This window comes from Ambystoma mexicanum, chromosome 7q (assembly GCF_040938575.1).
Source record: "Ambystoma mexicanum isolate Mex_15411 chromosome 7q, UKY_AmexF1_1, whole genome shotgun sequence".
Taxonomy (NCBI): Eukaryota; Metazoa; Chordata; class Amphibia; order Caudata; family Ambystomatidae; genus Ambystoma; species Ambystoma mexicanum.
In genome coordinates, this window is record NC_090941.1 from 901,283,107 (window position 1) to 901,295,677 (window position 12,571).

A 12,571-nucleotide genomic window follows, 5' to 3' on the forward strand; every position below is an offset into this window, starting at 1 on the left:
GCTCAACCCAACCAGAGATGATCACTGGGTCAATGGGGTCAGGTGAGCCGATAGCTGCTTCTGCTAGGTCTGAAATCTTGGTTAATGGACCCGCTACGTCTAGTACTTTGTCCTGACAGGACTTCCAGGCACTGTCTATGCCTTTCCTTGAGTCTTTCACATTTTTACCTAAAAAGGTGATCATCTTCGTATCCAGCTCCGATGTTAGAGCTACCTTGTCCTCAATATCTGGACGTGGGCATTCAGCACGAAGTCTAGCCCTGACCTCCTTATCAAGAGGCTTGCACAGTCTAAAATGAATATATTTTGCTGTCTTGGAAGACGGTTCCCAGTCGGTGGATCTGGGGTGCATTAGATCTTCCGGACCAAACATCCCCTCTGCAGGAGACTTGTTCCCGGTTGTGTTCTTGGGGATGGGGTTTGCCACAATCCCTGAGCTTGAGGGCTTTGAACCCTCTATTTGAAATTCCTCCTCAGATGAGGAGTGAGAATGATCAGCGTCGTAGATGCCCCTGTTCTGATCGTTTTCCGTGCCCTGTCCATACCCCTCTGGGCTTGAGGGTCCATCTCCCCTGTTTTCTTCCTTGGGGTAAGAGGGTTTATTATGGGAAGGAGTTACCTTCCTGTTCATAAAGGCTTGCTTTAGCCTGGAGAAGGCATCCGATACGGCAGCTGTGGCATTGTTTGGCTGGCTCGGGGGAGGTGGGGGGGTCGGAGAGCTTCTGCTCTTGAGAGCCGGTATACATCCCCTTTCATTAAGGTGCTTCCTTTTTTGTGCTCTTTCTCCCAGGAGGGGAGGTTCCTCTTAAGTGCTCTTCCATAGTATCTTAGCGCTGTTGAATAGGAATGAGCATATTGGTTACTGATTTTGTAATACTGGACTCCACTGAAGATCCCAGTACTTTTTGTAAGCTGTTAAGCCATTACCACCTCGTCTATATAGCAGTGATCTCCCTCAGTCTCATACCAAGCCTGATCTGATTGAGGTGAGTACTGCGCTGCCATGATAAAGTTTAAAGCACGTTACTCACTTTTTTTAGTTTTTTCTTTTTTCTTCTGGGCTTCTGGACACCTTCTCTCTAGCCCAGTAAAGATAGTTCAGCTTGTCAATATCCTGAAGGTTGGCTGGCTGAACTGGAGGTCTTTTTCCTACTCTTTTTTTCTTCATTTTTTTATGCTAATCTGATATTAATATGTATTAGGATTGCTCCTGTGTGAATTCCAACTGTCTTTGGTGATAAAATGAGGGTAATTATTGAATTAGCCGCTGAAGGGATTTCGGCGCTCGAGTTCGCATAAGACCGTTATGACACTAACAGTCATGCGCACTCAAGCGCCTGATCCCGAGGAAAGGACTGTGTGGGGCAGGCCCCTGTGAGGCCGCGGTGGCTCCACACAGACTCGCTGAACAAACGATCAATGGATCTTGAAGCAGGTGTGAGCCGCGGAGGGGCCCGTTGCTGCGGGCCTCCCATCAGCTAGAAGCTGGTTGCTCGCGCGTATGTGAGAAAACTCACGTCGCGGCTCCCAGAGATTGCCTCCGACTCCAGCCGAAGGTAGGTGGCGTTGGAAAACAACCCGGACCAAATGTACGCGCTACAATAAAAACAGTGATTATCAATACGTTGAACTCAAACGACACTACAATAATGTCAGATCAACTTAAATAAAGTAATACATACGTTATAAACTATTAGTAAAAAAGACACTTCATAAACAGTTTTAAACATGAATGTACGTATCTGTTGCTGTGAGCAGCAAAGAAAGAGGAAGTTACATCATGTTTAAGACTGTTTGAGGGGACCTGCATACTGATTGGAGGATTGGGTCACATGTTGGTTACTCACTAATGAACTTTGGGGAAATCTGCGAAATGGAGTCTGTCTTGTTTCAGAAACCCATGGACATAATATTATGTTATGATATACTTGCTGTGTTGTATTTTTTATGTTGGATGTTTCGTGCACCCTTTCACTATGTTTTCTTCATATTGTACCTGGTGCACAAAAATAGCTTGCTGCTGAGCCTTTCTTTATTGTGTTACTAAAGAAAGAGAAGCATAATGAGAGCCTCTGGTCTTAACATAGAATCGCTTCACAGCATGTGAACCTATGAAAGACCCAATGCTGGAGAAGGGAGTAGTTGCTTACCTGTAACTCCATTTCCAGCATTGGTATCTTTTATAGATTCACATGCCCCCACTAGCCTTTCCCATAGCTAAAAATGCTTTAGCGGACAGCTGGCGGTATAACAGGAAGCATTGGTTAAAATCTGAAGGAAGGCTGCAGTGGCAGAGCTACTTACTCGACGTCCCATTGGTGGGGACCATAAGCACCCACAACAAGGTGGATGGGCTGCAAAAGGTGTTAAAGTTTTCCTTAAGAAAAGGGTGTTAAAAAATAGATAACTGAGGATTTCCGGCCTGATGGGAAATATTCACTGCATGTGAATCCATGGAAGATACCAATGGTGGAGAAATGCATTTACAGGTAAGCAACTACTCCCATCAGCTGCAGCGATGAATTACATGTACAATTGTTTGTTTTTTGCATCTGTAGAGGAGCAGGTGGACAAATTATCCCTAACTCCCATCCCCTCACCGCTGTCAGACTGGAACAGCAGGACAAGCGCCCTGTATGGGACTCCGTGTGTCATGCCTATACCGCAACAAGTGTACGAGAGAAGATATGCACTCAGACAATTGCATCAAATGTATCCTTGAACTAAAGGAGTGGAAGGATGTTGTGTGGAGGGATGTCGGCACACACCACTGGATATCATGTAGTGCAGAGTGAAATCTGACATGGGCAGAGTGATGTCATAAAGAAGTTATGAGGTCATACTGAAAGGATATGAAAATACTGAATAAGTAATGATGTAACTGAAGTGATGAGAGAAACATGTACGAAACGATAAAGTAATCGTATATACAAAGAAGAATGAAGTAACTTGACCAGTAAGTGTAAATACGCAGCAATGCAAGGTAGTTGAGACACATAGAAGCTTGCTATAGAGGAAAATGTAACCGGGCAAGGATGGCCATGATAGGAAAATGGAAGCCAGAATAAGATTCAATCCAGCTACCTCAGAAACAGACCAGGGCTGCATAATCAGGAAACACTGAAACGGCTTTGTGTGCAAACAAAGAGGAGCCTATGTTGGCCTGAGATCAAGGATGCTATTTCAAGGAATATCTGCAAAGCACAAAGGAGGCAAACGGATAAGTCATGGAAAAACATTTGCAAGAGCCAAAGTATTGGACAATTAACAATGAATAAGGCTCCTACAAGATGGAGTGAGCAGGTTTCTAGAGACCAAGAGGAGCAATGACACCCAGCATAATGAAATCAAATAGCTCACATGTGATCCAGAAGTTGAAAACAAGAGCTATTAATTAAGCTGTGAATGAAGATAGTGGTGTGCTTACACTCCCTTGAATGTCTCAGAACATAGAGCGGGCTACAAGGTCAACTACAAATGGGAAACTCTGGCTCATGTCCGGACTGATGAGAGATGATGGACTAGTTGGTAAAGTGGGGAGTAATCTGACGTGACTCAAGCATCTGGGTTTTAATTTGCTTATTTGCTACTATCTGAGGCGAAGGTCCAAGGTTGGGTGGGAATGCTAACCAATCAGTGCGTCTATGGGGTAACCTGCTACATAATGTTAAATAGACTAATCTGCTGCCATTTTGTCCGCTATAATCCATATTATTTGTACTTAGGGGTAGTTCGAAGCGTGATAAGAGACAACCAATGAAGTAATGAAGTACTAACCCATATGTATCCTATAAGTAGATTTGTTCCCCTAACCAATCCCTCCTGTCAATAGGTTTTACAGTTTGCCACGTAGGATGACATCAAAGAGGACACATATTGGAGTATAAAACCTCTGTGTATTCAGGTTTGTGTGCGAGTCTGCATCTATCAGTTGGATGTCTTCCAGTTGACCCTACTTTATCAAATTGAGAATAGAGTATTACTTTGCCATATTCTTTGAGTCTGTCCGGTTATTTGGTCTGAGATCTTTATTGGTAATCCCATCTAGCACAAGAGACGTGTCAAGGTGCTAGAGCACACGTACATTTTGATTTCTTTAATAAAAATTGAATTAACAAAAAAATTGAACGAATTAGTCAATCTTCTCATTTCTATTCGCTTTTCCTTTTTGTAGGGGCAGACTTTTGGTTTTAGATTGCCACCCGTGGTCAACCTGTATGAAAAGAAGTAGTGGAACTATGTTTCCTTCTTCCAGAAGGTTTAAAAAAAAAAAAGAAATATATAGGTACAGTGAAACTTAAATAAAGTAGAGGAGCGCCGCTCCCAAACGCTTCCATCCACTTCGACCACAGATTGCCACACCCAGTTTATAAATTGGTACTGTAGGTCTTGGTTTAAATCGAAGGTTGAGTATGGCTGTAGCCAGCATTAGGAAAGGGGAGGCCGCAATAAAATGACATTTTCTGAATATGGTAGGCATCATATGTGCAAGACCAACTTTCTGTAGTTGTGCCACTATTTACAAACGTCGCTGAACAGAGTACGATAGTTAATTTCACATTATTGTAGTTCATGGCCATTATTGTAGTTCATTGCCTGTAAGAATGTCCTTGTATTGTTCCCTTGTTCCCTCCCATGCCGTGAAGCACCTTGAAACACATTATGTATAGGCGCTATATAAATAAACTATGCAAACGTTTTTGAACCTTCATAAAAAACGAGTATACTGCATCTGTGCTAGAATGCACTTTATATCTTCAAATGCAGTCAAAAATGTCCCCATGGCTGGTAGCAGTAAGGTAATTGAGGAGGTCATAATGGGTGTCGTAACTGATTTCACACGTCACCACTTATGACATATGATATGTTCTATGTGATGTCATCCGTGATGTCATTTTTGATGTTACCTGGGTGCTTGGAGGCTGCACAATGGAGGCCTCTTTTTTTAAGGTGGCATAGCTTCCAACATCACCTGCATTTTTTGGGTGGTTTGTTGCATTACATTGGCACCTTAATGCTGCTTCAATTAAGAGTTTTTTTTTATAATTTCAAGGATTTTGTTGCACTGAACTTATTCACCTTAACTGTCCCCTAACTAAAATGTTAATCGGAATTTGAAAGGGTTTTGTTATGCTATTTCTCCCAACACTTGTAATTCTACCTTTCCCTTCTTATGATAACATAATAGATGTCATATTCTTTATCAATATGTGTTCTTAAGTGACGCAAAATATGGTTATCAATAATGTCATCTTTTTTATGTCAACTAGATAAGAATGGTTTACTAATGGTGTTCTGGGACGATAAAGAAGGAGTTGGTAATACAATGCATTACCAATTGGGTTCTGGGATGAGGAAAAGTGAGGTTGGGCTAATGCAACAGATTACTAATGGTTTACTGGCAAGAGGAACAGCGAAGTTGGGTAAGGCAGTTAATTACTAATGGGGTTTTGAGACTGTGAAAAGTGAGTTGGTGGTAATACAGAAGTGGGTTGATAAAGGGAGGCAGGTAATGGGATACTGGGACAAGCAAGTGATGTGCTGGTAATGGAATAGATTACTAATGGTGTACTGGGATAAGTAAGAGGGAAGTGGGGGTAATGTAATAGATTACTATTGAGGTACTTGGATGAGGAATAGGGATGAGGTCTAATGAGGTGGATTATTAAAGTGGTACTTGGAAGCGGTAGATTGAGGCGAGGATAATGGAAAATGTTGTAAGAAAAGGTAGACAGAGGTGGAAAAATGGCACACTCAGTCCATGAAGATGGTGGTAGCTGTAATGCAATGGATTTCTTGTGAGTTATGTGAGGTTGCATAAGGAGGAGACTGACGCAAAGGTGGCATGCTTGTTGTCATAGACTTTTATTTAGTAAAATAAAGAGGAAACCTACACCTCCCTAACTCGAAAAGGGGTTTCCCTGCCTCAACTATAAGGATACTGTCAAAGTCCAAGTAAATCAAGAGTCCACCGTTGTGTCAAAATGCCTACTTCTCTGCTAAGAATAAAGGGGAAAGATAAATAAATGGCTTCCATCCCGTGGTATCTTTTAGACTCTTTGCCACCATCCATGAAGGCTGGGTGATCGATTTCCTTGCCCCGACCTTTTTCAGGCTTTTCAATGCAGTTTACAACACCAGCGGAATAACTCCTTCGCCTGGCCTTTATCGATTGTTTGCACAGTTCACCAATACCAGTGGGAATGCCTCCCTTCCCCTGGCTTTTCTCTATGGTTTATACAGTTCTGTGGCTGAGGGTCCCATACCGGACTGTTTTTCTTCTTGGTTGGTGCTCACCTTCTCCCTTGGTGGTGGGTCCCAGACTCTGTTGATTCCACACAGATTGCTGCTGATGTACCTGGTTTGCTATCCGAACATGGTATTCTTTTGGCCCCATTTACTTAAGGCAGTCCCTGTATCTCTAAGCGGGTCCCAGACCCTGGATTCTTGGGCTTCCCATGCCCGTCTGACTTCCCTCACTAACTCTGGTACCTCTGGATTTGTTGCTGGGTCTTCTCTGCTCACTCGGAGTGTTCCTTCTGCCCTGTTCTGTCTCCTGCGTTCTCTCGTGGGTTCCTCGCTGGCTGCAGCGGCTCTGCAGCAATGAAAGCTGGGCAGCTGGAGGCTCTTGCCACGTCCGCAAGGCGCAGTGGCGTACTTCCACCTGATTCCCATTTCTCCAGCTCTCTGGCCTGTCTGCCAATTGCAGACCGAAAAGGGACACTCCTTTGGCGACTCTTGTGCACCTTTCTGTGCTCTATTATGTAGGTGTTGCAGTGGTTCTGGTGCATGTCCCGCTCTGTTGGTTGCGCATCCTCTCCACGGCTTCTGGTGTGCTCCGCTTGGTCCTTCCACCACAGACCGACTAGGGATGCCTCCGACTCCCAGGCAGTGTCCTGAGACGATTCTTCGGTTCCTCTTCCTTGCCAACTTTGAAACTCGCAGTTCCTCCGGGGAGGGATCAGCTCCGTCTTCTGGAGTCATCCTTCTATTTCTACTGTGGTTTCTCCAAAGAGCATTATTGAACCACTAGAAGGCTCATTGTTCTTGGCCGAAGTGCTCTTCATGGCTCTGCACTGCCTTCTCATCCCAGTACCTATCTCCGTAATCTCCCTGAGATCTCTTGGGTTCTTCCTTGTCCCAGTAATTTGCTCCTTTTTCATCTGACAGATACATGGCACAAGAGGGTAAGGGGTAAATTGGGGAAGATGTTATGTGGTGTGGAATACCACATTCTGCCTAGATAGTCGTCCCATAGGATCCACCTGTTCAGTACCACCCCCCAGGATGAACTATCGGGTAGCGGCCTCTCCTCCCTGGCCTCATGGCCAGGGGCGCCTCCTAGGGGAGAAGGGACATCCAAGGATTTGTCACAGGTACTTGGATGAAGAACCGGTTGGCTGAGTAATGGAACCAATTAAAATGGGGTAATTGGGTGAGGAAGAGGGAGGTGGGGGTAATGTAACATATTACTAATGGGTACTGAAATGAGGTATAGGGAGGTGGGGGAACTTGAGTACTGGGACAAGCAAGAGAGAGAGGTGGTGATAATGGGGTAATGAGAAGAGGGATGTGGGGCTAATGTAACAGAGTACTAATGGGTACTGGGATGAAGAAGAGGCTGTTGGGGGAATGGGGTGGTGGGACAAGGAAGAGAGGTGGGTGTAAGGGGGTACTGGAACGAGGTGGTTAGGATTATGCAACATATTACTATTTGGGTACTGGGACGAAGAAGAGGATGGTGGGCTGATGGGGTACTGGGATGAGGAAGAGAGGCAAGGGTGATTGGGTACAGGGACAATGAGGGAGGTGGTTGAAATGTAACAGAATATAAATGGGATACTGTGACGTAGAAGAGGGAAGTGGGGGTATGAAGTATTGGGCCCAGGAAGAGAGATGGCGTCAGTGGCGTACTGGCGCTAGAAAGATGGAGGGCGGGGTAATGCACCAGCTTACTAATGGGCTACTGGGACGATAGAGGGTGATACAGGTAATTGGGTAATGGGGTACTGGGAAGAGGCAAGTGGCTCTAATGTAACAGATTGCTAATGAGGCACTGGGATCAAGAAGAGGGAGATGGATAATAAGGGTACTGGGACGGGGAAGAGGGTGTTGGGGTAATGCAGCCTATTGTTAATGGGATGGGGGAAGAGCAGTGTGGCAATGCAACAGATGACTAATTTGGGCACTCGAATCAAGATGTAGGAGGTGGGGGTATGGAGATCTTCACAGCTGACATGCCGAGAAAACTAAGATTTTCATTGTTTAATCATGTGAAAAACTTGTCCAATCAAAACAAAGGCCATTGAAAGCATGCATCGGCACCACTCGTGCTTCTGTTACTCACCATTTTCAATTTCAAGAAACAAGTTAAAGCTTTCAAATCTAATCCAACATCCCAAACAATAATAGCCCCCTACTCCCCCAGAGCAGTGGGGATTGCTTCCTAAATTAAAATAATCCTCTAACCCCTCTTAGCATTTAATTTGCTTGCCTCATCTCATTATTTTATATTTGTAAAGTATTTACTCTTCTTTTACCACACAAAAATAATCATCTGTGATCTAGATCTTGGTGAAGCACTCCCAAAAATAAATCTTCACTAGCCTCAGACCCCAAACTTTCACAGATCATCCTTTTACTCTAATTGCATGCGCTCCACCATATCATTTTAGGGCTGTTTAAAAAAGGAAAAGAAAAAAAAAAGAAAGCTAGCTTCCTATATCGATATTCAAGATGGCGGGTTTCCAGAAACAAAAAAGCCTTGGGTGCATCATGGCCGATATGGCTAAAATGTTGCACACTGATATCTGCCAAATAATTTTAAAAAAGAGTGGGTGGATTTATGCTAAAACAACGAAGGATTTCCTAAGAGTGCTTTGTGCCCAGCTGATTTCCTTATTTGGTTATAATGTATCCTGCGGTTTGGGTGGAAACACCCAAAAAGACTGAACAAAAATGTCAGAATGGGACATTTGATCGAATTTCGGCCGAATGAAAAGTTCAAACGGCCCAAAAATTCGATCAAATGCTCCTTTCGGTGGCATTATTGTGAACAAGTGGAGTGGGGGCAGTGAGGTTTTAAAAAAGGACCCTGTGCCGCCCCTTCACCTTTCGAACAAATAACATTTGGTCTTTTCTTCCTCAGACATTTTGGATAACGGAAATTCACACGAATTCTACTGGGATCTGTGAGTGATCATAAATTGTAAATTTTTTCCAATGGGAAAACCAATGCAAAAAAACACGCCCTTTTTTTAGTGGAAACAGAAATGATCTTTAGAAAGTCTTGGCAAGGTGGCTTGAGCAACAGTTGCTTTGCAGGGATCCCCAAATAAAGTTTCAGTACCTGCTATTTCCTGCATGAGTGACAAAGGGTAATGATGTTAATGACAGATGTGGGGGAAGAGAAGGCTCGTCAGATGACCCAAAGACCACACACTGCTGCAACAGAGGATCGGATTAGGACACCAAAGAACCATTGCTTCAGATACTGCATTGCAAAACGCTGCTCCTCACAGAATAACAACTCACAGTGGCTAGGATAGGGTCGAATTTGGTGGTCCAATGAGAGATGGAAAGGGTAGCTGAGAGATGGGAAGGGTAGCAAAGTGGCTGTGAAAAGAAAACCTGATGCTGAATGTTCAATGCGGTCCATAAATATAAACGTGGTATCGAAGGCACAGCTGCATTTGAATGTGTGGCTCCAATACCTCAACCACCTTAGAGATGTATTCTATTCACATACCAACTCTGAGATCCATGGGATCTCCATAAACTCCACATTCATCCTCGTGGCCTATCTTGATTGTCAGTAACAGTGCTCATCTCTTGCTCTCATCGTTCATGCTCAAACATGCTATATGCAAACCAACTGTGCCACAAACAGCAGTTTCCAAATCCCTGTGTACACACATCAAACAGAACTTCAATACCTTTTCGACAACTTGCATTCCACTGCCCATGCCAATACATTGTCCCGGGACACCTATCTAGACAGATGTCTTTATGCCTTTGAACCAGACCACTGTGAAACATACCCGCGCACAGAGCTCTAATACTTTCACGGCTTGCACCAAAACAGTACAGCTATGTGCCATTAGTGTGCAGTGTAAATCCCAACCACTTAACATACCCACATACGCACACACAGGCTTGCCACCCACCTGCTCATTGTGAGATATTTTCTATGCAGCATGATTCTGAAGCAAGTAAAAATATTTGTGTGTGCCGTCTTTCATGCATCTGTTTAAAGCAATTAGTATATTTTAATTTGTTGCTAATAACTGCTGCAAGATAATTGTATTTCTGTTATTTTCTCAGGTTAATGCCAATGAACTTACAAATGGTGTAATTAATGCTGCCTTTATGCTCCTTTTCAAAGATGCTATTAGACTGTTTGCTGCATATAATGAAGGAATAATTAACTTGTTAGGTAAGTACATCATTCTTTAACAATTCAGCTCTTAATTTTCTAAAGTGTGCCTTTGTTTTTAAGTGCTACCCAAAGGAGAAACATGTATCTCTTATCAGTGATCTATTTTGATGATCTCTGTGATGGTTCCAAAGGTTAATTTCTTGTACATCCAACTCAGTGATCCCGTATTGCCCCTACTGTTATGCCTCAGATCTTGGCCTAACTATAGCTTTCATAGTCATCATTGAAATAGATCCAGCTATCCTTTTTTTTTTTTTTTTTTTTTGTCTTTTTTTGTTTTGTTATAACATCCGTTTCCATAATAAATAACTCATTACATTACATCTTACACCATGAGAAGACTTTACTCGTTCGACGAGAACGATCCCCGGGCCCCACCCACCTCCCCTCTTAACATACAAGGAGTGGATGGAGATCGTCCCGGAGTCCATCCCAGTCCCATTACGGGGTGCCACAGCGCAGTTTAGTGCAGATTCAGTGTCTCTTCAAGAACAGACCGTGGTTTCCTCCCCCTCTCACCCTCCCCCCTCCACCCATGAAACTTAAACCTCAACAACTACTACTGGAACTTTTTTAGATAAATATACCTGTCACTAGTGCAAGGAATATGGTGTCTTCCGTGTGTGGGGGAGCCAACCTCCTGTGTGTGCTCCCGGTGTCAAGTGGGGGTTGCACTGGGGATGGGCCACCTGGGAGATTGGTGGGCGCCTGGTGTATTGTGTGTTTCAGTGGGTTAATTAGTATCATTCCGAGTGGGTGGATCAAGCCTCGTCCAGTATGTGTGTGCTAGCACCGCCTTGGTCGGGTTCAATCTTTGGAGTGCGCTTTTTTCCAGGGAGCTCGTCTTGGCCAGTATGGCAGATAGTTGGGCAGTGTAGGGCACCTCAGAGGCTTTCCAATTCACAATCAGGAGTTTGCGGGCTGCGAACAAAGCAGCATGTATGACTTTGCATGCCATGGGATCTGTGTGCCAGTCTCTATAGTTGTCCCCGAATAGCACGTCTTCTGGTGTTGATGATAATTTGGCCTCTGGAAAGTAGGTGCTCAGAATATTGAGCACCGTTTGCCAGAATGGTTGGATGTTTGAGCAGGACCAAACGATGTGTCCCATAGTGCCTATTGTTCCACATCCCCGCCAGCAACGTAGCAAGGGCAGTATCCCCATCTAGACTGGGTGTAGTATAGGCGTTGTACTATTTTTATACTGGATTTCTTGTTTTTTATGTTCAATGAGACACTGGGGATGGCCGCAAACTATTGGTATATATCTCCGGTCTCGATCTGAATGCCGAGGTCCCTCGACCACAAATCGGCCAGTGCAGAGTTTCTCCCCACGTTGTTCGGGATGGCCATAGAGTAGAACTTAGATAGACGTGGGTGAGCTTGGGTCTTTCGCTCAAGTTCGAGCTCAGAGAGGGAGGGGAGAGCCTGCCTGGAGGCTGGCGAGGTATGTTGTGCTATGGTGGTGCGGATTGTGCCGTACTGGAGCCACTGTCCTGGATGCATGTCAAGGGTGCCGCACCTTCTGAGAATGTTTGTATCATTGGGCCAACGCACAGGTCGACGATTCCAACCTGCGCCCATTTGGTGTCCTGCTTGGGGTGGAGTTTAATTGTCTGATCGAGTGATAAGCAGGTTTTGACCTCTTGTTGAGAGCGGAGTCAGTGGCAATGGTCTGGCCTACAAAGGGATGTTTCTTTGTGTCTCGGAAGCTTCCCTGGGGGGATGGCTAAGGCCGCCAGAGGTGTTAGCGGGCCAACAATGTCTGTTCCATCTCTCTCTCCAACTGGCGCGATCCTCAGAGTTGAGACACCGTTTGGCCCAGCAGATTTGTGCGGCCTGGTGGTAGGTACGCCACGAGGGTAGCACAAGGCCACCGTCTGGTTTGGAGGCCATAAGGGCTTTTTAGTGTAAATGCACTTTTTTTACCCACCGCTCCATCGCATTTATTTTTATGGCATTGATTCTGCCAGTTGGAGACAATGGCAGGGTGTCCCACTTGGATATATCAGCCTGTATCCGCTCCACCATATGTGGATAATTGAGGTCCCGGAGGTCCGCGATGTGGGCGCTGACCCCCTAAGTATTTGATGTGGCTAGTTTTCAACCGGAATGGGGCCACCCCTCCTGGGT

At 44.7% G+C, this 12,571-nt stretch overlaps 1 protein-coding gene across 6 annotated transcripts in view; it reads left to right on the forward strand.

Moving 5' to 3' along the window:
- Nucleotides 1-12,571, forward strand: part of PICALM (phosphatidylinositol binding clathrin assembly protein) — a 1,182,846-nt gene that overhangs the window by 387,746 nt on the left and 782,529 nt on the right. For all 6 annotated transcript variants that reach the window (XM_069639772.1, XM_069639773.1, XM_069639770.1 and 3 more), the window contains exon 6: nucleotides 10,324-10,435. In XM_069639772.1, the coding sequence (XP_069495873.1) occupies nucleotides 10,324-10,435 (112 nt within the window). The remainder of the gene's footprint in view (nucleotides 1-10,323; nucleotides 10,436-12,571) is intronic.